This window comes from Amphibalanus amphitrite, unplaced genomic scaffold (genome assembly GCF_019059575.1).
Source record: "Amphibalanus amphitrite isolate SeventyFive unplaced genomic scaffold, NRLGWU_Aamphi_draft 000895F_arrow, whole genome shotgun sequence".
Taxonomy (NCBI): Eukaryota; Metazoa; Arthropoda; class Thecostraca; order Balanomorpha; family Balanidae; genus Amphibalanus; species Amphibalanus amphitrite.
Genome location: NW_024882389.1, coordinates 41,781 through 63,881, shown reverse-complemented (window position 1 = coordinate 63,881; position 22,101 = coordinate 41,781). Strand labels below are relative to the sequence as shown.

The following is a 22,101-nucleotide window of genomic DNA, read 5'->3' as shown; positions in this document are numbered from 1 at the left end:
TTTTCCCTGCCTAAAATGCATGTAACATCAGCATTTTTTTAAAACAAATATCGTAAATAAAGCACTTTACAGCCATTTTGAAATAAATTTTATTTTATACACTCAAGAAATGGTGGTTCTTGTCTTACTGTTGATAAGTACTTGTTTCAAAGTCACATGCGCCATTTTGAGTATTGACGTCAAAATCGGCGTCGCGCATTTCCGGCGCGTGGAAATCGTGCTTGCGCTGGGCGTGGGTTAGGTTGGGTTGTTTGACTTTGTACCGTTTTTTCTTCTCTAAAACCTTGCTAACCTCGAAGAGCCTATATCAGTGGTAGACAAAGCGAGCTGCATTGGAATGGGGAACATTTAGTTGGCGTGTGAACGTGACCCATGAATGCGTAGGTGCGAGCCTGCATTTCGTCTCAGTCTCTTTGGTATGTGAAGGTGTTTTCGTTTTTTATATTATGATGCGTGCTAATTTTTGACACAATGGAAATTTGATTAGGCATTTTCTGAAGACCCTGGCATTGACTTGATTCTACTTGAATAATCATTGTTGACCTAACCAATCGTGATTGGGTAGGTTACAGGTACCTATTTAAGCACAATGAATGATAATGAAAAGGTAATGCCATTGTTGCAAGGTCAAAGTTGTAAATTCTTGTTGACCTTTTCCTTGCAAAGTCAGGGATTGCATGTGCCGACATAGGTTTCAACGGTCACATTTGCTCCACGTATTTTCAGAGCTGCTGTCATGGATGAGGGACAGAATTTCTGTCTCCAATGGAACAGCTACCAGACAAGTGTCACAAGTCTCTTCAATGACTTGAGGCGAGATGGGGAGCTGGTCGATGTGACTTTGTGTGCTCAAGGCCAGCAAATCAAAGTACACAGAATGATGCTTTCAGCTTGCAGTCCTTACTTCAGGGATGTTCTTAAGGTGAGCTAAGAACATTTTAGCTATCATGGCAAATGGACTTAAGTGAATAAGCACTGTGGTTGAGCTTGGAAAAGTTAATTGCTTTGATGCTTTGCAGTCTGCAGATAAGACTGACAAAATTTTTACACTCAAATTTCAAAGCTATATCCTGAAAGGTGTCAGGTCATCTAATACTGCTCTTTTTCATGAGTTGTGCTTGCATGGTTGCCTCTCTGCATACAGATTATCAATCCTCATGTAAGCAAAACTATTTCCATATCAACATTGTTTTGATTTCTTAATGTGCAACATGACCTCTCTTTCAGGGTAACCTTGGAACACATCCAGTGTTTTTCATGCGTGATATATCATTCAAAGACTTGTCAAACATTGTGGAGTTTATGTACCGAGGAAAAGTGAATGTGGCGCAGAGTGAGCTGGGCTCCTTTCTGAAGACTGCTGAGACCCTGCAGGTCAGGGGTCTGACAGGAGATGACGAGCCAGCACAGCCAGAGGTGAGGCACACTGCAATGTTCAGTTAAAGATGGTGAACTGAAAAAAATTCCACAAGCCTGAAATAATTTTATGTCATGTTTTTGATACACCATTTTGAGTTAACAGTGATGATATTAAAAACAGATATCAAAGAAGACCAAGACTTATATTGACTTATTGTTTTTCAGCCCCCAAAGAAAACCAAGACCTCAACCCCGTCGGCGCCGCCCCCTCCGCGGTTATCTCCGGAGCCGCCGCGGCACCGGGCCGCGCCCCAGCCGCCGCCGCCGCCTCCCCCGCCGCCCCTGGCTGCGGCGCCGCCCTCCAAGCGGCCGCTGTCGCCGCCGCCGACCTCCTCCGGCGAGCACGCGCTGCTGACGCCCAAGCGGCCGCGCAGCGTGGACCAGCCGGCGCCGGCGGCGGCCCCGGAGGCGGCGCTGCCGCGGCCCGGCTCCGAGCCGCTCTCGGTTAAGGAGGAGCCGCTGGTGCTGGAGGACGGTGACGACTCGTACCACGGCGGTGGCGGCGAGAACAGCTCCGGCAGCGGCGGCGTTATGCCGCTGCTGGGCGACTCGGACGCGCCGCACATGGGCTTCCTGACAGGGACGCCCACCCATCCTCAGGCGCACGAGTTCCAGGACGAAGGTCAGTGCCTGAAGGGGGGCGGGGGATGGGAGCGGCAGATAGCAGAAAACGGGTCAGGGCAGAGGTGAAACAATGAGATTGTTACAAAGTCTCGTGCACGGAAGAAGTAACTTATCGCGTATAGTTACTGGTTAGACCTTAAAGATCTTGCACATCTGCTGCCCTTTGATTTTATTGTCGTTGTAACTCATTGATTTTCCAAGTCCCATCGGGCTTCACATTCGTGTCTGTGTTCACAGATCTATTAGCGGCAGTCGCCGGTCCATCGGGCTTCCCTTCACAAGACCTCTCGGATAGTTCCACACCAGGTAGGTCGAGCTCCCATACTCCGAACGCGACCAGCCGCCCCGGCCTCCCTACTCGACGATCTGCTGCCTGAAACACCGTAACTAATCCCTTAACATTCAAACTTTCTCTTTTATCGCCGGACCTCTGGTACCCTTTGCAGTTGTCAATTTTATTTACCCCGGTCATGACGTGCGGAACTCAGTGTTCCAACCGATAATGGGTAATTCGGTAACTATGTTTTGCTAGTATCTAAAATATTGCGATGGGCATATCCCATTCTAATTTTTATTCGAAATTAATTTTTCAGTTTTTTTTTTCGGTTACATTCTCTCCTCCGTCGACTCGCTCTCTATCTGAGGACCAGACCAACATATAAAGCAGCGATCAGACGAGCACGGGGGCCGAGGTCGGTGAGACATGGCCGGGCCCGTCAGATGGCACCGTCACGTCTCTCTCTCTCTCTCTCTCTCTCTCTCTCTCTCTCTCTCTCTCTCTCTCTCTCTCTCTCTCTCTCTCTCTCTCTCTCTCTCTCTCTCTCTCTCTCTCTCCTCTATTTCCCTTTCTGTCTCCCCTCTTTCTCCCTTTCTCTCTCCCTCTCTCCTTCTCCCTCCCTCCCTCTCCTCCACTTCCCTTTCCCTCTTTCTCTCTCCTGTCTGTCTCTCTCGCTCTCCGTCTTTTTTCCTTGTTTGCCGATCGTGTAAACCTTTCCAAAGCTGCCTCCATACCTTCCTCCCTTTTGCCCCCACTGACATCTGTTCCCGGTTATCCAACTGGTCGGCCGGTCGGCTGGTTCTCTAACGACATTATCGATCTTCCCTGGAAATCGGACGGTGACGTCATAGTCTGACGCCGCCTGGCAACATGGTACAAATGATCAACTGGTGTTCCTAATTCAGAGTGATCTTGTAGCGTAACTACGAGCCAATTTAATTTTACTCGCCAATCCTGAGGGATATCCTCATGGATTACCAGGACCTTGAAAACCATTTGGGTAGATTTTTCCGATGGTTTTTAAGCTCGGCAAAAAAGCAAACTACTTTTTAAGAGTACGAATAGCCAGATCATTTTACTTCATCGTAAGCTCCTCATCCTCGTCGTGTTCACCGTAATATCCAACCGAGGTTATTACTTTTCACCGGAAAAGCAATCACCACATATTCAGTGGAAAAAATGACGGAGGTGCTATATTTTAATCAACTTCTTCCACATCCTTATGTCAAATATGTCTCTCTCCTCCCTCTATCTCTCCTGTCCCTCTATCTGGTGTCCATTTGACGGCTGCCGGCCATACCACCAGTGTCTGTTTGTGTGCGTACCGCCGGTCTCCGGGCCGCGGCGGTGTCTGTGTCCGTGTCCGTCGGCGGGGGCGTGCCTCGGTCCCCTCACGTGGTCTGTCGTGTCACGTGGACACTGTGCCTGTTTGCTTCTCAGACAGGCTCGAGTTGGTCTCTGATGGTTGTCTTTCATACCGCAAAGCTTACTGTAATTGGTACCAAAATAATAAGCAGTGAAAATTTCCCTGCTAAGATGTTTTCGATTCAGTGTGATTCCTAAATCCTTGCACGCTTTACAAGACCGTGTCTGATAATCTGATAACCGGCGCCGGCTGGACCGACACTGGACCCCCGCACGCTCCTGCCGCCGGACGGTACCTATGTGGGTGGGCGCCACCATGGCACTACAGATGGGATCGCTCAATGATCGCTTCGGCACACTTCAGGGCCTCCTTCAATCGCATTGTTTTTTGGTTCGTCTCACCGAAGCGTGAAGTGATAACATTTCAGCCTGAATTGTAGTTAATGATTACGAAGTATGTTAACCGTCGAAATTTCAACTGAACTTCTATGGCTGACGTTATAAAGGTTGTGTTTGCTGAATCTAATTTTGAGCAGCGTCAGTTGACTTATCGTTTTTATGTGCTACCCTTTTAGTGCCATGGTGGCTTGTTCTCGCATTCGTGTTTGGCTGCTTGAAAGGGAGTTATGGTTTTGGGCTCACCAGTTTTGTTTTGTCATTGACCAACGAGTTTCGTTGGTCATACTGCATTTCTTATCGCGGTAATGACTTTTTTCTTTTGAGTCTGATGCTCGGACCTCAGAGCAACCCACATCAGCTAAGATTGCTCTTTCCTTTCCGCGGCCAAAAAGTACAATGTCTTTGAAAGGGCGCTTCCTGTCATTTACCCCATGGATTGTCATGAAGTCTTATCACTTATCTGCTAAAAAGCACACTAAGCTTCATGCCGAGCCGTCATTCCTTTTCGGGCAGCCGTCCATTGGTGTATGTGTATGTGTTTGTGTTTTTGCGTGTGTCGGCGGGCGGCGGCGGCGGCGGTGGCGGGCCGGCAGGCTCTGCGCCGGCTGGGACCGCGCGCGGCCCCGCCCCCCGCCGGACCGGACCGGACCGGACCGGACCGGACCGGACGGTCCGGCAGACGGCTCGCCGCGACACGGGAGCAGTCGCACCGGGACGGGACGCGCGGATAGTGCGGGGAACGGGATGGGAAGCGCCGCGCGACGCACGGGTGAGGAAACAAGAATATAGCGATACAGCGCGTCGTGGAATTAAAACAAAAGCCCGTGGAGGCTATACGCTGCCGTGCAGTGAGAACTGTTCACTGGCGAACACGATAACCAGTTACTGAACAATTATATAACGAGGAAATGTTACATAGCAAATGTTACAAAAAACACGTTCGTTAACTAATATGCAGGTAGAGAGGGGTAAGGATGCTTCCAATGACAGACCTCTACTTACTGCATACAGAGGTTTATGCTCCAGTTTATACCGCCTCCAAACAGATGCTCTCATTATGAACAAGAAGGATTCTAAATAGCTTATGTACTTGCATTTGAAGGTGCATTAGATTTACATGAATTGGTCGTTCTGCATGCTTATCTCAGACATTTTTTACCCGATTATTTATGAACAAAACTTCTAACTAAGCACCGATGCTGTGTATAAGCATCCCTCCAGTATGTCTCCAGTTGGATTGAAATACCTCGCATGAGTGATTTCTACCAGCGTCTGAATGCTGCACAGTTCCCTTGGGACCGCACTTCCATAACATCTATTGAGTGGCGGTATATTGTTGGTGACCTTAGTAGCGCCGCTGTAGCACTCTGCAGTCTGTGTCCTCGCAGCTATCTCCGCTCGTTAGTTTCAGCTCGTGTCTGTGCCGTCCGCCTGCCGCCCTCGGGCAGCCGCCGCCGCCGCCGCCGCCGTCATCTCGTCATCCGCTGACGGCCGGCCGTGGTCCCCAGGTGGGCGCCCGTCCGCGGCGGCCCCCGCCACCGCCGTGGCCGCGCGGACCGTGGTGCGGTCCCGCGCCGGCCAGGAGTTCCACGTGCTCAGGATTCGGCCGCCGGCGCCCACACTGGCCACCCAGGCGCCAACGCTGGCGCGCGCCCTGGCCACCGCGCCGCCCCGAGTGAGGACACTCAGAGTGGTGACACCGCAATCATCTGCGCCGGCGAGCCGCGCGAGTCCCGTGGCGTGGCGGGCACCAGCCCCGGCCACGTCGTCTGCGACCACAGCACTGCTGGCACACCTGGACAGACTAGGTCGGCAGCAGCCTCACGACCTGCGGCCGCGCTGCCCGCCGCCGGTGCCGGCACCGCGACCCCCAGCGACCTCCCCCGGGCCGTCGGGCGCGCGGTACAGCACCCTGATCAGCCGGCTGGCCAGTGCGCTGGCCAGCCCGGTCTGGCCGCCGTCACCCGGCGGGTCGGCGCGCCAGGCACCGCGGCTACCGATGGTGACCGTACACAGTGCGGTTACTTCTGAGCCCGCGCCGCCAGTGTCTACCGCGGCCCCGCCGCAGTCGCCGCCCGGCGTACCCGCGTCCCTGCAGCCGGGTGGGAAGGTGCTGCGGGCGCTGCTGACCGGCAGACCCCCTCCTCCACCTCCGGTGGTACCGACAGCCTCTCGTCAGACTCCGCCGACACCGCCGTCACCGGCGGGACTGTCCACCGGCCAGGGTCGGGTGCTGGACCGGCAGGTCGAGCCGGCGACCGGCGGGCAGCGGATCAGCGAGCGCGAGCTCACACCAGACGGCCAGATCCGCACCGTGCAGCGGTACCGGTGCTCGCTGTGCAAGACCTCCGTGGCCTGGGGCAGTCGGTCGCACCACCGCGCCACCCACGACGGCCGCACCACCTGCTCCGGCTGCGGCCGGGTCTGCACCTCCATCTACCAGCGCAAACTGCACGAGGAGACGTGCCAGCCGCTGCTGGCGGTGGGCGGCGCCGAGCCGGGCACGTCGGCTGCCAGACGACCATCGCCGGCCGTCTCTGAGGACGGCGCAGCGCCGCGCGACGGACAAAACACCCTGCACGTACAGCTGCGGGTGAAACAGGAGCCCGGTGCCGACTGGGACAGCTCCAGTGACTCGTCAGCGGCAGCGGCAGCGGTGGCGGCGGCAGCGGGTGCTCCTATACAGCCTCACGTGTCAGTGGCTGCGGACGGTGATCAGCGAGCGGCCTCTCCCGTCGACCCTTTGCCTCTCTTGGATATGGATCTCAAGTTAGAGACTAGCGTGAAAGTTGAGCCGATGGAGGAAGAAGAATACTCGAAGGACTTCTTCACTGAGACGCCCGGTGGTCATGATGAGGTGTCGTTTGATCAGAACGACCACTCAGTTGATCGGAATGAGATTCCAGTCGGCTCACTGGGAAGTGCTACCACGCCGGCTGTGGCGGCAGGCGAGCCTCAGCCAGCCACTCCGACTGATGTGGGTGATAGGGACTTCAGCAACCAGGAGCGGTCGAACTTGGAGGTTCTACCATCCATGGCGTTACCCGGAGCATCGAATTCTGACGAGTTGCCGGGTCGGGGTGCGCTCGACGGCGCAGGGGCTTCCTTGGAGACCGAAACACACGAGCAGGCTTCCGCGGTAACAGAGACACGAGGGGGCTTCCATGGAGACAGTGGTACGCGAGCAGGCGGTGAGGGAGACGGAGACGAAAACTGAGACTGAGACTGAGACTGAGACGAAGACCGAGACTGAGACGGAGACAAGTCAGGGTTTTGGTCCAACCGAGAGCGTGGGCGCAACTACAGAGGAACACCCCTACCAATCTACAGATAATCTGGATGCGATGTAGGAGTGCCTGCGTCGGATCGATTGACAGGTATAGATAGAGTTCAGCGCAGCAAAGAACCACTAGGGCGGATACAAGGGTATGAGGAGCGTTCAATACGAAGTAAATACGTTATTGATTTGAGAAGACGGGTGCATTTTTTGTACATTGGTGTCGGTAGGGGAAACATAACATGCGATTGGTTCTTGGGGAGCACTGTTATGTTCATGTGTCAACATATTTTGTTGGCACAGATTCGAGAAGGATCTCGTTTTTTTTTGCATGAGTTGTGCTCTTGCTTCCACGCGTTTCCATGTGTCGTAGGCACAGGGTCGAGAAGGCTTTCTTTTAGCTGAACTCAGTGATGCTGAGTTACCTTCCATGTTAAGGCTGTCGGGGTGCATGCGGTTTTACCCCTTGTCCCTAATTAATACCTTGGGGCTCAGTTTTTCTCGTAGGTATCTCTGGTTATCCTTTCACGCTCCATGTTGAAGTTTGAATGCTACTATATTGGTTTGAGTAATGCCACCATTACTTTGTGGTGTTGGCAACCTACCAAATCGAACTGAATCGTGTATTTAGACAGCTATGAAAATAACTGTTATTTTCTTAATACTTTTGGGTCCCGAACAAGCAAATGTGTGGATTATGCTCTGGTTTTGGGATTTCTTGTAACATATTGTAATAAATTGCACAATGCATTTTGATACGTTTGTTTGATCTGCTTTGTGCCATTGTTAGAAGCAAACCTTTCAAACGTATCGCAGTGTCTGAGGAAAGTGTCTCCGCTTCTCCCGTCAATTGGCAATTAGTGATGGACTCCCGTCCGGTGAGGGCCGGTGGGGGGTGGGGGGGGGGGGGGCTTTGCCGCGAGTTCTGTCGGTGACTACTGGGCGCACGCCGGTCAAATCGATCGTAGACGCGGGCTGCAGAGTCACTTCGCTGACCGGCACTCGGTCGACGGGGGTGGGGTGGGGGGGGGGGTGTACTGTGCAGGGGTGAACACTGAACAGAGGTGTTTTGTGCAAGATCACTTTACTGCTAAAGGGTTTTGTGGGGTGCGGTGCGGGTGCATTACCACTCACTTGGGAAAACCGGTGGAAGGGTGCTTGGCAGATAAAGGCGGAACTCGTATGATGCTCAGTAAAAGTATTTACCCCTTTTGCTATCGGATGGGGTAACACAACCTCGTAACACGGATAGGTATTGCTGAAGAGACTTATCCTCACTTGAATTTGTATGAATGGACGGGTTGAATTCTCTGGTCGATCGGCGGTGTTAGAGCTAGGGTCAGTCAGAACCGTCTGACCCGGCGGGGCTTCTATAGCCCGTCTGAGGTCGGTGGGTCAGACCTCCGTGTCCGACCCCGGTGGGTGGGCTGCGCCGGTGGCCGGTGTCGCGCGGCCGTCAGCTGACCGTGCGCCGCCTGCCTCCAGGGGGCCGGCCGTGCGACCAGCTGTCGGCCGTGCGTGACGCCACCGGCGCGCTCCGCTACCAGTGTCCCATCTGCGGCAAACTGGTCACCTGGAGCAACCGCTCGCACCACAAGGCCATCCACCGCGGCCTGACCACGTGCCACCAGTGCGGCAACGTGTTCGGCTCGCGCCGGCTGTTGCGGCACCACCGCTGCCGCGCGGCGGCGGCGGCGACAGCTGCAGCTGCCGGGGAGCAGCCGGCGCCGCTCCAGCAGCTCGGAATGGGACAGCCGCCGCAGCAGCAGCAGCAACTGGGAATGGGACTGTCCGGAATGAACAGTCCTCAGCCGTGACTCGGGAGAGGACGGGGAGGGAGGTGCAGCTTACAATGCAGCTTATAGACGGCGGGGCGGTGTTTTCACGATGGGCCCTTTTTGGTAGCTTATGATCTGTTCATTGGATTTGATTTGGTCAAGGCGTCGTACTTTTTCCGATATGTGATGGAAAGGGTACCCGATCACGGTTTCCAAACCATGACCCATTCTTGCACGTGGTTGTATAAAGCAATGTACGACATTTTGTCGTTGATGTAGCTTCTTACATTTGTTCCTTGTAGATCTGGGTATTTCGGTTGTTAGTATCACACATTTAATAAAGATGACGACGATACTCAATTCTGCTTTTTGACTTGGCCTGACTGAAGCTCTAAAACAACCCTGGCTCGACCTTTTTAGTGTTCGTGTTTCAATCAGCTTAAAACTCGCTCAGCGGTTCTTATTACGAAGTGACCTGGTGAAATGGATCGGTCACCGCTGTGAAATGAAGTGTTTTGTAGCAGTGATGAAGCATCAGTCAGCCTGAACTGAACCGTTCATACGAACCAGCTACTGGGGAATGGTACCTGCCGTTTCGCCCCTTTTTCTGTCATCTGTGGCGTCGGCAGAGTTCGTATTGCATTTATCGGTGATTTGTGGTGAAGAGCAACAGAAACGGCCCGGACTGGAAGGCTGAAGCGGTCGGCAATGGTACGTAATATGTGTAAATTGTGTCAAGTCATGGGCGCTAAATGACCTTGGTAGTCGGCGCGCTCTATAGCCCCAATAAACAAACACAACTTTTTTAAGTTTTCTTAGGAAATTGTCACCTTCAAGCTCACGCTTTCCCTGATACATTCATCCAAATATAGTTACATTCACATCACAGATTAACAGTTAGCCATCCTTCATCTCCCTTCGACATCCTTGAATTGACAATGAATTGTTCAGCAGTCAGTACGAAACTTTGTAAATTACGGACTCGCTCTATGAAAAAGTAAAGGAAACGAAAGGTCGTCTTCTGCCTAAGAGGGACGCTTCTAGCAATTACAGTGTCGTTGCGGTGAAGCCAAAGTAGAATGCTACGAACACTGGCGTAACATTCAACCACGCGTCGCCACGCGATTCATTCAGCCCACAAAACCGTGATGGACGGGTGCGGACGGCGTCGGTAGCGATGTCGATGGCAGGCCGACGGTCAGGTCACAGGTGGGCGAACCTCAGGGTGGGCAATACGCGGCGGCCGCTGGTGACGGAAGTGGCAGAGGTGCCGGTGACACTCGGTTAGCTCCGATGCCGACAATGACGCCAACGCTGCCCGTCTTGCGGTTTTACCCCTTGTCCCTAATTAATGTGGCCGTGGTGGTTTTACGGCTGGTGGTGACGCGCGGTATGCTGGTGACGCCAGTGACGGTGACGCGGCCCTGTGCGCCGTGGTGGTTTTACGGCCGGTGGCGTCTGGTGACGCGCGGTATGCTGGTGACGCCAGTGACGGTGACGCGGCCCTGTGCGCTGTGCCGACAGGTGCGTTGGTCGATGACGAGATGCGTCACCAGCTGCTGACGGCTGACGGCCGAATCCTGTACGTGTGTCCAATGGCCGGCTGCCGGGAGCGCGTGCTCTGGTCGCACCGCTCGCACCACCGAGCCGTGCACAGCGGCCGCGCCAGCTGCACGCGCTGCGGCAGGAGCTTCGTCAACGTGGCCAGCCTCTGGCGCCACCGGATGAACTGTAAAATGGGACCGGTCGTGTAGCGGGCGATGGGTGACCCGCGGCGAGTGGCGAAAGGCCCGTGGCTAAAGGCATGCGTCTTGTGGCGCACGGTACGTGGCGAGTGGCGAGAGACACGTGTCTCGTGGCCCGTGGTACGTGGCGAGTGCACGCAACCCGTGGCTAGTGGTCGTGGCGAGTGCAGGTTGAATCCAGTGGACCTGCCGTCGGATAAAACATGAGTGCTATGAACACGCCGAGGACGTGGTGGTGAGGCTGAAATGTGACCAAAAAGGCTTTACAAACGTGCGAAAGATGCGATAACAGAGGCCAGTCTTCTGAGTTTCGAGGACTTGATTACAGATAATATGACAAGATGGAAGCCGTGAGATGTGCGATGAGGTTTTGCTTTGAGTTTGGCTAAGCCATTAATTCGCATGGAGTAGAGAAAAAGTTCAATGGGTTCCAAGGATTGCTTTTCAGACTTATTGAAAGCTGAGGGACGTGCTGATGGCTTTGGTGGTGGTCAAGTTCGTGAAAGTTTTAGTTTTGACGAGCGTAAGTGCAGAAGTGTATCTGCGATGCGCATTACATGGTGCCCTCCTACACCTGTAAGATTTTATGAAGGTCGCCGACACTTCTGTTATCTGTATGACTCACAATTATCCCAGTTGTTTATTGTGCCAGTCTCGAATGCGGACCCGAGTACAATAAATCCATGCTTTATCATTGACGCATTGCGGCAACTGTTTTCTCGGGAAACGGATAAGACCGGTGGAATCCAAGGAAAACAACAGACACGCCAATGGACGCTTCGCCAGCCCGCTTGCACTCCTGGTTGCTAGCTGGGTCCGAACCCCCGCTACAGTACCCAGCCGTCCGCCACCGCCGCCCGCCGCCTGTCGTCGAGCCCGTCGGCCCGGCCTGACGCCGAGCCCTGCTGTGCCGACAGGCGGCGGCGGCGGCGGCAGTCCGGTGGCGTGGCCGGCCGCCGGCGGCGACACGGCTCACCGCGAGGTGACCGGGTCGGGCGCCGTGCTCTACCGCTGCCCCCTCTGTCAGAAGGCCGTCACGTGGACGCGCCGCTCGCACCACAAGGCCGTCCACCGCGGACAGACCACGTGCGCCGACTGCGGCCGGGTGATGGCGTGTCTCCAGAGCTACGCCAGCCACCGGCAGAGGTGCAGCGCCCGGCTGCTGGCCGCGGACCCGGCGCGTCTGCCGCACACTCCGCCAGATCCCGCCCCGCTGCGGCCTCTGACACTGGCCGCCAACGGCCGGCCGACCTGGCTGACCTCGCACATTCAGGCGGCGACCTCTGGCGCTCCGGTGATGACCCCGCCGCGCGCGGCGGCGTCTCGTGACCCCGGAGCTGACCTTTGACCTCCGGGCGTCCGGTGATCGTCTGTGACCTCTGACCTGTGAGGGCTGAGAGCGGGGTGAAGAGGTCGGTGAAAAGGTCAGAGGTGTGAGGCAGTGACCGCTTTGGGTCAGGAGACTCAATGGATTGGCTTCGCTTTGACCGAGCTTCCAGTTCCTAGCTTACAAACTGAGCTGAAATCCGCCAGGACAGTTGCACTGATGCCTTTTAGCTGTCTTAGTTGTTTAGTTGCGTTTTAGTATTGCAGCATTGAATATACCTACCTTTTTCGATGTGCTTTTTGGTTTATGAATGAATTGCTACGGCGAGTTCCCACACTTGACACTTACGGCATCAGATTTTGAAAGTTTTTTTTTTTTTGCCATTGTTAGTGGCGTAAAGAGAACGTGACTGATTCTTCGCCTGGCAAGACGGCTATGCATCGTAATATTGTTGTGGAGTCCGTAGGCATAGGTGCAAAATACACCTGACACAGGGAAACCTTGATCAAATTAAAGAAGCGCACCACTATTTGCTGCGTTAGTTGTGTTTGAACGCTCAGAAAGTGGTGTCTTGAAACCATGCCATTCCGCGCCTCAAACAAAAACATCGTTCGGTTGAACTGAGCCGACCCCGCTGCCAGCCGAATCACCCCGCCGGGCGCGAGCCGCGCGGCGCCCTTGTCTGGGCCGGGCTCTGATCAATAACCCAGGAGCAGCTGCCGCGGTGGGGCGGCTCCCCAGCTGCCGAGCGGCGGCCGCCGGTTCTCCCGCCCGTCTATCGCCCGACGAGTGGGAAGCCAGGCAGAGGAGCCACTTCACATGGCGCCGGCGCTGCCCGCCGCAGCCGGCCTCACAGGGCTACGGCCTGGCTCGGCCGAGTGTAGGGTGCCTCTCAGACACTCAGCTCGGCGGAACGCCACTCGGTCCAACCGGTATGGGTGGAGTTGCCGGCCAGCGCCACCAGGGCGGCGCCACCTGCGCGACGGCCGGCTTTGCTGTCTGTCGTTGTCGCCGCTGGGTATGGAACAAAAACGACAGACGTGGACTGTTGGTGCGGCGCGAGGGACGCAGGGACGCCGATCCCCAGGGACGGAGGGAGGGGAGGGACGCGCCTTTGTGCGGCGAAAGCAGGGAGGGGAGGGGAGTGCGGAGGGGATTTAGGGGAGACGGGCCGGCCGACCCTGGTCTCATACAGTAGTGACGGGCTGGAACGGCTCTGACGTAGCTGGTCGCGGTGCATCGGCAACCGTTTTCATACTGTAGGGAGGGAAAAGGAATCATTTCTGAAACTAAACCTTCAATCGGCACAGGTATCGACAAGAAAGAACACATTGCCCGGGTCAAGACTGAATTGAAATGTTTTGTTCTCCATCACGCAGCGCTTCAGAGCGAACGAGTGATTATCTGAATTGATTCCATCGGGCTGGGACGTTTCATGGTCGGCTAACCAACAGCTTATTCAATCAACGACATATCGCATTGAAGTCCATTGAGTTAAGGCTGGCTCTGACAGGCTTGCTGACGGCGAGAGATTCGAGGGCTGACTTGCCGTTCATGACGCCAACGTCAGTCCAGTATGGTGATATTGATGCTGCCGTCAGTGAGGTCCGTTGGTTTATGACGCTGCCGTCCGCGCCGTCCGCTAGATTATGATGCCGATGTCGGTGCCGTCCAGTGGCCTAAGACGCCGCCTTTTGTGCCGTCCGCTGGCAGCTGGTGACGGCACCCCGTGTGCCGCAGGTGGCCGGTCGGAGGTGCCTCCTGGTCCTGCGCGCGCCACGGACCGCCATCACCAGGAGGTGACCGCCACGGGCGCGCTGCTCTATCGGTGTCCCGTCTGCCACAAGGCGGTCTCGTGGACGGCGCGCTCCCACCACAAGGCCGTCCACTCGGGGCGCACCGTGTGCCCCCGCTGCGGCCGGCAACTGGCCTCGCTCAAGAGCTTCAACAAGCACAGGGAGAACTGCCGCGCGTCGGGCGATACGCTGGCCTGGGAGCAGGCGCCGCCGCCGGCACCCCCGGTCTCCGAGTACCCCGCCGAGTGGAGAGGGGCTGCCGGCCTCGGAGAGGAGAGGCACTAGGCACAGCCCCCGGAGTACCCCGCGGAGTGGAGAGGGGCTGCCGGCCTCGGAGAGGAGAGGCACTAGGCACAGCCCCCGGAGTACTCCATAGAGTGGAGGCGGACTCCCGGCCTCGGAGAGGAAAGGGACTAGGCGCGGCACCTTTTCCTAATGTGGTAGCTAGCTGACTGCTTGTGCAGTTAGGGAAGTGGAAGTCGAGTGAGCATCGTCGATTCAATGTCGCAGAGATTGGAACGACTTTGTGCAGTGACGGACACTTGTGGTAGCTGGTCAAATCCCTTGATCTTTTCAATCATGGGCGTGTTTTTATTTGATGTAGATAGTTATCTCTCAGTTGAGTCAACTCAGTTGATGATGTAATGCTGGCAAAGGCAGAGAGCGTCTTATCACACTGCTAGTGCCCATGTTACTGGCAGTGCCACTGTTTCAGGCATTGCACGATGCCATTGTGCAGCCCTGATTTGGAACTGACCGAGAAAAGACCATGCTGACTTTTACGAAGCGTATAGCTGTAGGTAATTAATACAGAATTAGATGCGTAAATGCGTAGTTTTTGTGTGGTTTGTAAGGTTTATTTATTTCAGGGCTATCTCTCTGATACAGTCGCCTCTGAAGTGGGAAGAGGGAGGGATACATAGTCACTTCGCGTTGGCTGGGCGTCGGGTATTCTGCGCACTTCTGTGACCGACGAGGTCAGCCGTCGCCGTACAGCCGCCGCCGCCTCCGCCACCGTCGCCGCCGGTAGGTACCCGCCAGGGTCGGTCAGAGGAGAAGAACTGCGGCCCCTCGGTAGCTCTGACGCGCCGCCCATGCTCTGCCGGCAGATGAGCGGCGTGGCGGCGGCGGCGGCGGCGGCATGTCGGCGCGATCCATTGGCCGCTGCTGGGAGTGCCCCCAGTGCGGCAAGACCATGAACTGGTACAACCGGTCGCACCACAAGGCGTTCCACGACGGGCGCACCACGTGCACCACGTGCGGCCGCGTGTTCACGCGCATCAATCAGTTGCGCGTGCACCGGCAGCGCGACCCGTGCGGCCTGCTGCCGTCACAGGGGCCCGGCCTGGCCGAACTGCCGGCCGACCTGACCTCTCGGCTCGGCCCGGCGGCAGGGCTGGACCCGGTGCCCTCAGCGGTGACCAGCGGGCCCCAGCGCGAGCCGCCGCCGCAGGCAGAGGCTGATCAGTTCGCTGATGTGAAGCCTGTGGTCGATGAGGATCATACAGTGGCGCCTACCGATCCGCGGCAATAGAGAGATGCGGAGATTCGGGTAGATGGGAACTGGGTAATACGGGCGATATTTTCAATGGACAGTATAATAGAAGTCAGTAGTAGGTTTCTTTGGGTGACGGGCGTATTCCTCAGCGAGATGTATTTTGTTTGTTCTATGGTCGTCACTCGTCGTCGGCTTTAAGGACTATCAGTGTACTCAGGCTACTTCAGCAACATCACATGAGGTAGTCGGTCGTGCGCAGATCTGACTGATCATCTGGAGGGAAAGCTCCAGATATAGGCTGATATTTCGACGGCAAGGATATGGGTTGTATCATAGACCTCTGTATGATAGACCTCTGTATACAGAGGTCTATGGTTGTATGTATGTTCTGTGGGAGAGCGTTGAAATAAGTATTCTTGGACGTTGTAGATTGTTAGATCCACCTGCCAGATGACTGCTCAACCGGCAAAAAACGTGATCTTGGATCATCAAAGCAACTCAAATGACGAGCCGCCAAGCATTGCGCAAATATACTGAATTAGTTATAATTTTGCGGGGACGTTTGACCATGAGTCAGCCTCACCTACAATACAAATCTCCGGACCACACAATACAACACGGTCTGTCCAGACTGAACTACCGGCTCCCGCCACCCACCCCCGCCGCCGCCGCCGCCGCCTATACCCGCTTCCGTCCCGTCCGAGGCCGGCCGCTGACGCCCGGCCGCTGTTGCAGGCGGCGGCGGCGGGCGGGTGGCGTGCCCCGTGTGCGGCCGCCAGTTCGCGGGCAGACGCACCCTGAACCGACACCTGGCGTTACACCGCGGTCTCACCGTGTGCCCGGTGTGCGGCGTGCATTACTCGACCCGGGCCAACCTGGTGCGTCACTGCCGCGCCGCCCACCCCGACCTCACGGCTGTGCTGTGACCGGGTCACCCTGACCGGCCGGTCGGTCATACTGTGACCCCATACCAGCGGGCCATACTGTGACTCGGGGTCACCCCCATACCAGCCTGTCATACTGTGACCAATCATCGCTCCTAACTCGAGTTAGCAGGACCTAGTCACCCAAAGATGTCTGTCTTTGGGCGACTAGCAACCGTATGCCGGGCAACACAAACCAGTCAGTGGCGCTCTCATGCCTTTTTGACCTGGTTCATTTGCCGCTAATGTTATGATCGGAGTTCCCAAGCGACTGGCTTGCATTGTGTGTGGTCTGGAGTTGCGAATCATATAAGACGGACTGCTAATTATTGAGTGAGATGGGAGGCAGTTGATGTGCGAAAACAGTTCAGGGCAGGCGGAGTTCGGGTTCCGTTGGGAATGAATGATCGCGTTTTACCGAGACTGTGTTTGATGCATTATCAATATTCAATGTCGCATACCAGTGATTTTCAGTTTTCTTCATATGTCTGCATTATGCCGTTCGTATGGAAACCGGATACTGACATGGCTATTGTTTTGAACCCCCTTATCATTTGTGATCACCAGTAATTGGATACTTTATGAAACACAGAGCATTGCAAGCCGCAATAATAAAATGTTGAGATGCGTTTGCTTCTTATCAGTCGCAGTTTGGCAACATTTGGCCTAGATTCCGAAAAAACATCGATTAGGCACTATTGATGATTATCTTTCCTCTGCTCACGAACTGCTAACTAATTATTCGAAGCCTTCTGGTGCGGCTCACGAGTGGCATGTTTGAATGCCAAGATGGGTAGCAGATTCGTTATGGCCCACTCCACTAGCGCTGCTCTCGCCCGACAAGGGGAATAGTAGTTCACGCATCGTACGCGTGGCGTCGCTAGCGTCGCATTGATGAGCATCCGAGATTCGGGACTGGGCAAAGAGCGGTGTCATCCATCCTTCTTGCAAGTTGGTGACCGACATCTTTCTGCCGTATGGGTTGACACATTGGCGTATTAGGGCGTTTTGATTAGATTATAATAACCACGGACTTTCCCATAAAGCCTGATCGATGCTCACACATTTTCAAAGTCGCTCTGCAAAAAGTTATCGAATTATCGGCGGTCCTGCTAATCGAACCAATTTAGCTTCACTACAGGTGCCCGCCGTGGACTTTTGAGTGTTTCGTTCAGTTCCTGGTGCTGCTACGGCCGCCGCTGCTCCTACTGAACCTCCCCTCGTCTCGCCGCCGGTCTCGCCTGGCCCACTGTGTCGGCGGTTGGCTGGGTCTCCTCTCGTTCTCTCTGTGCCGGCGCTCGGCTGACGGCGGCCTCTCTGCGGCTGTTTCAGCGGCGGCCGGCGGCCTCGGCGGCGGTGACGGCGCACCGGCGGCGTTCCCGTGCCGCTACTGTGGAGCCCTGTTCAATCGCAAGCCCAACCTGCGCCGCCACGAGCAGATTCGCCACGAGGGCCGCCAGCCGGTGACGTGCCCCGTATGTGGCCGCTCGTACACCCGCTCCGATAACCTGAAGATACATATGAGGACGGTGCATCAGATGCGGGACGTGTGAGGCGGTGAGGATAGGTGAACTTTGAGGCTGAGCTGGACTCGGTGGTCGGGAGAAAAAGCTTGCGTTGGAAGGAAGGAGAGTGGAGAATAGTGTGAGGAGGTCGATTCGTAATGATTCCACGCCGGAGACTGAGGTGGCCGCCGTGGGTTAGTCAGTCTTACCTAATCTGGGCTTGAATTGGTGTGGATGGATCCTGGTCCAGCTTTGTGGCATTTGACACGAATGTGCGATCTGGAGCTTGTGAGGAATGCGACGATGAATGCTTAGTCTGTAGACATGGCTGGGATTTTATTTGTGAAATTCTGGCTATGATTGAAATAATCGGCGCAATGCGCTGAGAAAGGACCTTATGATCACAATGACTACCTATGTAGTTGGTTGCAACCGATGATTTAGATAAGATTCATGAAATCGTTCGTATTGTCTCACCTTGTACATACGTAATTCACCTTGTCCTTTTTTGGGTGATCATCCAAATGCCATCTGTGTTATGAAAATATTGGGATGTGAGAGAAGTTCTTGTCTACACCATACCCGAGACGAAAATATTTTACGCCACAGTTGGTCGGTCAATTTTATCAGCGGCGAGATTACGTAAAGATTATGTGTAGGACGTAAAAGACAGGCACAGCACACACACAAAGGGCTAAAATGGCCCTGGCGAGGGACAAAGCTGGATGCTTCCGCAAACCTCCAATCAGATGCGAATTTTCGCGAAGACGTCCTCCTGCCGCCACCGCCGCCGCCGCTGCCGCCCGGCCCTCTCCGTGAATTGCCGGCGTCGCCCTCTCGACCCATGGGGCTTGTCTTCGCTCCCTTCCGCCACACTGAGCACGGCACGCGGTGTTGCAGACTTCCCCTGCGACCTCTGCGGTGCTCGCTTCACCCTGGCGTACAACCGCGACCGCCACTTGCGCACGGTGCATGGGCCGGGCGGCGGCCAGTGCGGCTGCCCGTTCTGCGGCTGCGCCATCCGACGGCGCGACAACCTGTACGCACACGTGCGGCGTGTGCACGGAGTGGCGGCGCTGCAGCAGCTGCGTAGTGGAGAGGCCGACCCGCCGCCCCTGTCGGCTAGTCCACCGCCGCCCTGGCAGGACGGGATGCAGTAGTCGCCGGTGAATCAGCCGCTGCCGCCAATGTTACCCAGATGAGGCGGGGGATGCAGTGAGGGAGGGGCGGTGGAAATGTGATGGACCGCAGCCGAGGACGTGGATGATGTCCCGAGCTTCCAGTCAGCGGTGTATGCGCGAGCTGATTGACTTTGGCATGTGCTTTGAACGGAGTCGGCCTCCTTCCGTGTAAACGAGCAAATGAGCGGATTTTGTTTATCCTGAGCTTTTGCCAATTCTTTTTGTGTGTAGGATGGTTTGGGATGTTTGAATACAGCGGCAAATGGTTGTTTCTTATGATGCGGAAAGGTGTGCTGTCGATCTCCGGATACTAACGTTTATGCGCGATATGTTGAGGCTAGTGAGCAAACTCCGAAACTCCTGGATACACTGCATTCTTCCATCGTCACCACAGGGCGAAATGTGAAAGCCACGAGCCACGAGTGCCACGAGTACTCGGTGCAGTCGGTCGCAACACTGCAAATTATTCACTTCCAGCTACGGCCGCTTCGCTCTACTGCCCTGCGTCTCAGGACAGTCTGGATCCGAGACGGAATCATCTGCCGTGTTTTTAGGTTTTTCATGGTCGCGCGATCGAGGAGAGAAGCGGATTGCTTTTTTACGCTTCTCGTCAGCAATATAGGCGGTGACTGTTGTGCGAGATCCCTGAACGTTTTTCGAATGTCAGGATCGTGTCTGTTTCCACGTGCTAATGGCGAGTCGACAGGGCTAGTGCGGCGCCTGCTCGGAGGTGAGAGTGGCGTGAAGCCTGAATTTCTGTGTTTTGTATCGATACTATGTCGCTCTCTGGGGGGAAAATAAAAGACGCTGCTGATGAATAAAAGACAACTGAAGCCATTTAAGTTGAGTGAAGGGCGCTGCATTTCTCGAATAGAGAATAGCCAAGGTAAAGCGTTCGCGTTTCCATTTGCCTTGATTTCTCCTCTTTCGCTTAATGAAAGTCAACTAGTATGGATTGGCAAAGAAACTACTACATCACTCACAATGGCAAACCATCTAATATCGTTGTCCGAGCCTAAAGTTCAACGATCCTTGGCGGTCCTTTGTTATCCGTTGGGCCGTGTGCGCGGCGGTTGAGGCGGCCTGAGAAGACCCCGGTGACCCCGGCGCCGCACACGCGCTGCACCTGTGTGCGGCGGTGGGAGTTAAGGCTCCCCGCGCTGCCTGCTGAAGTGCTGGACCTGTGTGCGGCGGTGGTGGGGGTGCCGGCTGACGCGGTGTGCCTGTGTGCCGGCAGGTGGGTCACCCTCGCTCGTGTGCCGCTACTGCGGAGCCGGGTTCACGAAGGCCTCGCACCGGTCGCGTCACGAGCGGTGCGTCCACCTGCGTCAGGCTGAGCACACGTGCACCGTGTGTCACCGCGCCTTCTCCCGGCTGGACAACATGCGTGTCCACATGAAGAGGGTGCACGGCGTGACCCAGGACCTGTCGCGGTCGCCGGGGGCGCAACTGGCCGGGCTGTATCAGTGACACCGCGCCGCGACACCGCCGCCGGGAGTGGGGGTAGCTCGAGGGAGGAGGCGCAGTGGCTCGGCTCGGCGAGGACTAGAGTCTGGGAGCGAAGGATTAGGGACAAGGCTAAGGCCTGAGGAAGGCCGGCAGTCCATGGCAGTGACAAAGGGAGTGTTTGACTAATGTGACATGACTGCGAACGGGTTTGGCTGGATCAAATTTCAATGAGAGATGGATCGATTAAACGCGGATAAGAGGCGAATCAGTAATTGATCAGATGTGAATCAGACCTGGATCAGCGATCAGTTTGGGACATATGATCAATATGTATGCGCACAAGAGACGTCGCGAATGGCTTGTGGCTGATTTTGGCCCACTGAGGCTTATTTTACTATGAATCTGTAGGTATCGATCGCCGTGGGCAACTCATTAGGAGTAGCGATGGGGCAAGTGTGCCAGAGAGCTTTTAAAGAATTGCAGTCATTTTTCGTCGCCAGCCATTGTCTTCAAGCATATTGCATATAAAACATATCAACCATTGTTTGCTTATCGTTGAGCAGTTACTGCTTTTGCTGTCTGCTTTAAGTCTTTTGTATTGTTTTGTTTTAGCTGAATACTTCAGAGTAATTTTGTCACGACTCATTATGCTAGTTATACATAATTATATCATATCATCTGTAGGGGAGAGTGGGGTAAGATGCCCAGGGTGGGAAAGACGCCCCACCCCCTCTAGCGGCGAAACAAAGAATTGGACCTGGAAATTAATGTTCTTAGCGTAAAGCGGAAGCCTGCCTTGTTAACTGCACAAAAAATTGCGAAGCTCAGTTGGGTAACGGCTGGCTAATGATTGCCTGTTTTTTATTTGCTGCTTTCAAAAAATATTTTGGTGTCAGAACATTGTAAATATCAAAGAAGGTAAATAATTTTTGCGTCCCTTGCTATAGACGTGATACATTAGCATGCGTGTACTGTGTCCCAAACAGTTTGTTTCAGGGTGTAGTTTTATGGCTAACAAATTGTACTGATTTAATGTTACTTCGGTACCTTGGGGTAAGATGCCCCCTGTCCTGATGGGGAAAGACGCCCCCCTAAATCCGTAGGCTGTCCTTCAAACAGCCCGTCAAATCATTTATTACATACTTGTGATGTAGACAAAAGCCGATCTGGGACTATTGAGAGTCCAGTACGGTCGGGTGCTCCCCATGCCGGTCTCTCGGCCCACATAGCGACTTTTTGGGCGGCATCTGACTCTGAGAGCCCTCACGACGGCCTCTGTGGGCCCCATTATTGGCTCCAGGGCCCCTCACGACATCCTTTGAGGGCTCCCACGTTGGCCCCACGGGCCGCGCTGGCATCGGAGGTCCCCACGATGGGCTCGAGGGCCCTCAAGCATCATGAAGACCTATAAGAGCCCCACAGTGGTCTCCGAACGCCACCACGGAGGCTTGTTTGGCCGCGCTGGACTATGATGGCCCTAACGATGACCTCTGAAGCCCCTTACGACTACTTTTGAGGGCCCTGATGATGACGTTTGG

At 55.1% G+C, this 22,101-nt stretch overlaps 1 protein-coding gene across 15 annotated transcripts in view; it reads left to right on the top strand.

Moving 5' to 3' along the window:
• Positions 1–169: 169 nt before the first annotated feature.
• Positions 170–22,101, top strand: part of LOC122367769 (protein tramtrack, beta isoform-like) — a 39,976-nt gene continuing 18,044 nt past the window's right edge. For 2 of the 15 annotated variants that reach the window (XM_043341165.1, XM_043341169.1), the window contains exons 1-5: positions 170–416; positions 727–922; positions 1,228–1,416; positions 1,585–2,041; positions 2,281–2,349. In XM_043341165.1, coding sequence (XP_043197100.1) covers positions 737–922; positions 1,228–1,416; positions 1,585–2,041; positions 2,281–2,349 — 901 coding nt within the window. In that variant the 5' untranslated portion in view covers positions 170–416; positions 727–736. Of the gene's footprint in view, positions 417–726; positions 923–1,227; positions 1,417–1,584; positions 2,042–2,280; positions 2,350–5,592; positions 8,118–8,846; positions 9,944–10,663; positions 11,583–11,801; positions 12,503–13,951; positions 14,836–15,116; positions 16,058–16,240; positions 17,211–17,760; positions 20,041–20,351; positions 21,525–22,101 lie in introns of those variants that run through there. The other 13 variants (XM_043341154.1, XM_043341158.1, XM_043341156.1 and 10 more) reach the window with 13 other exon arrangements.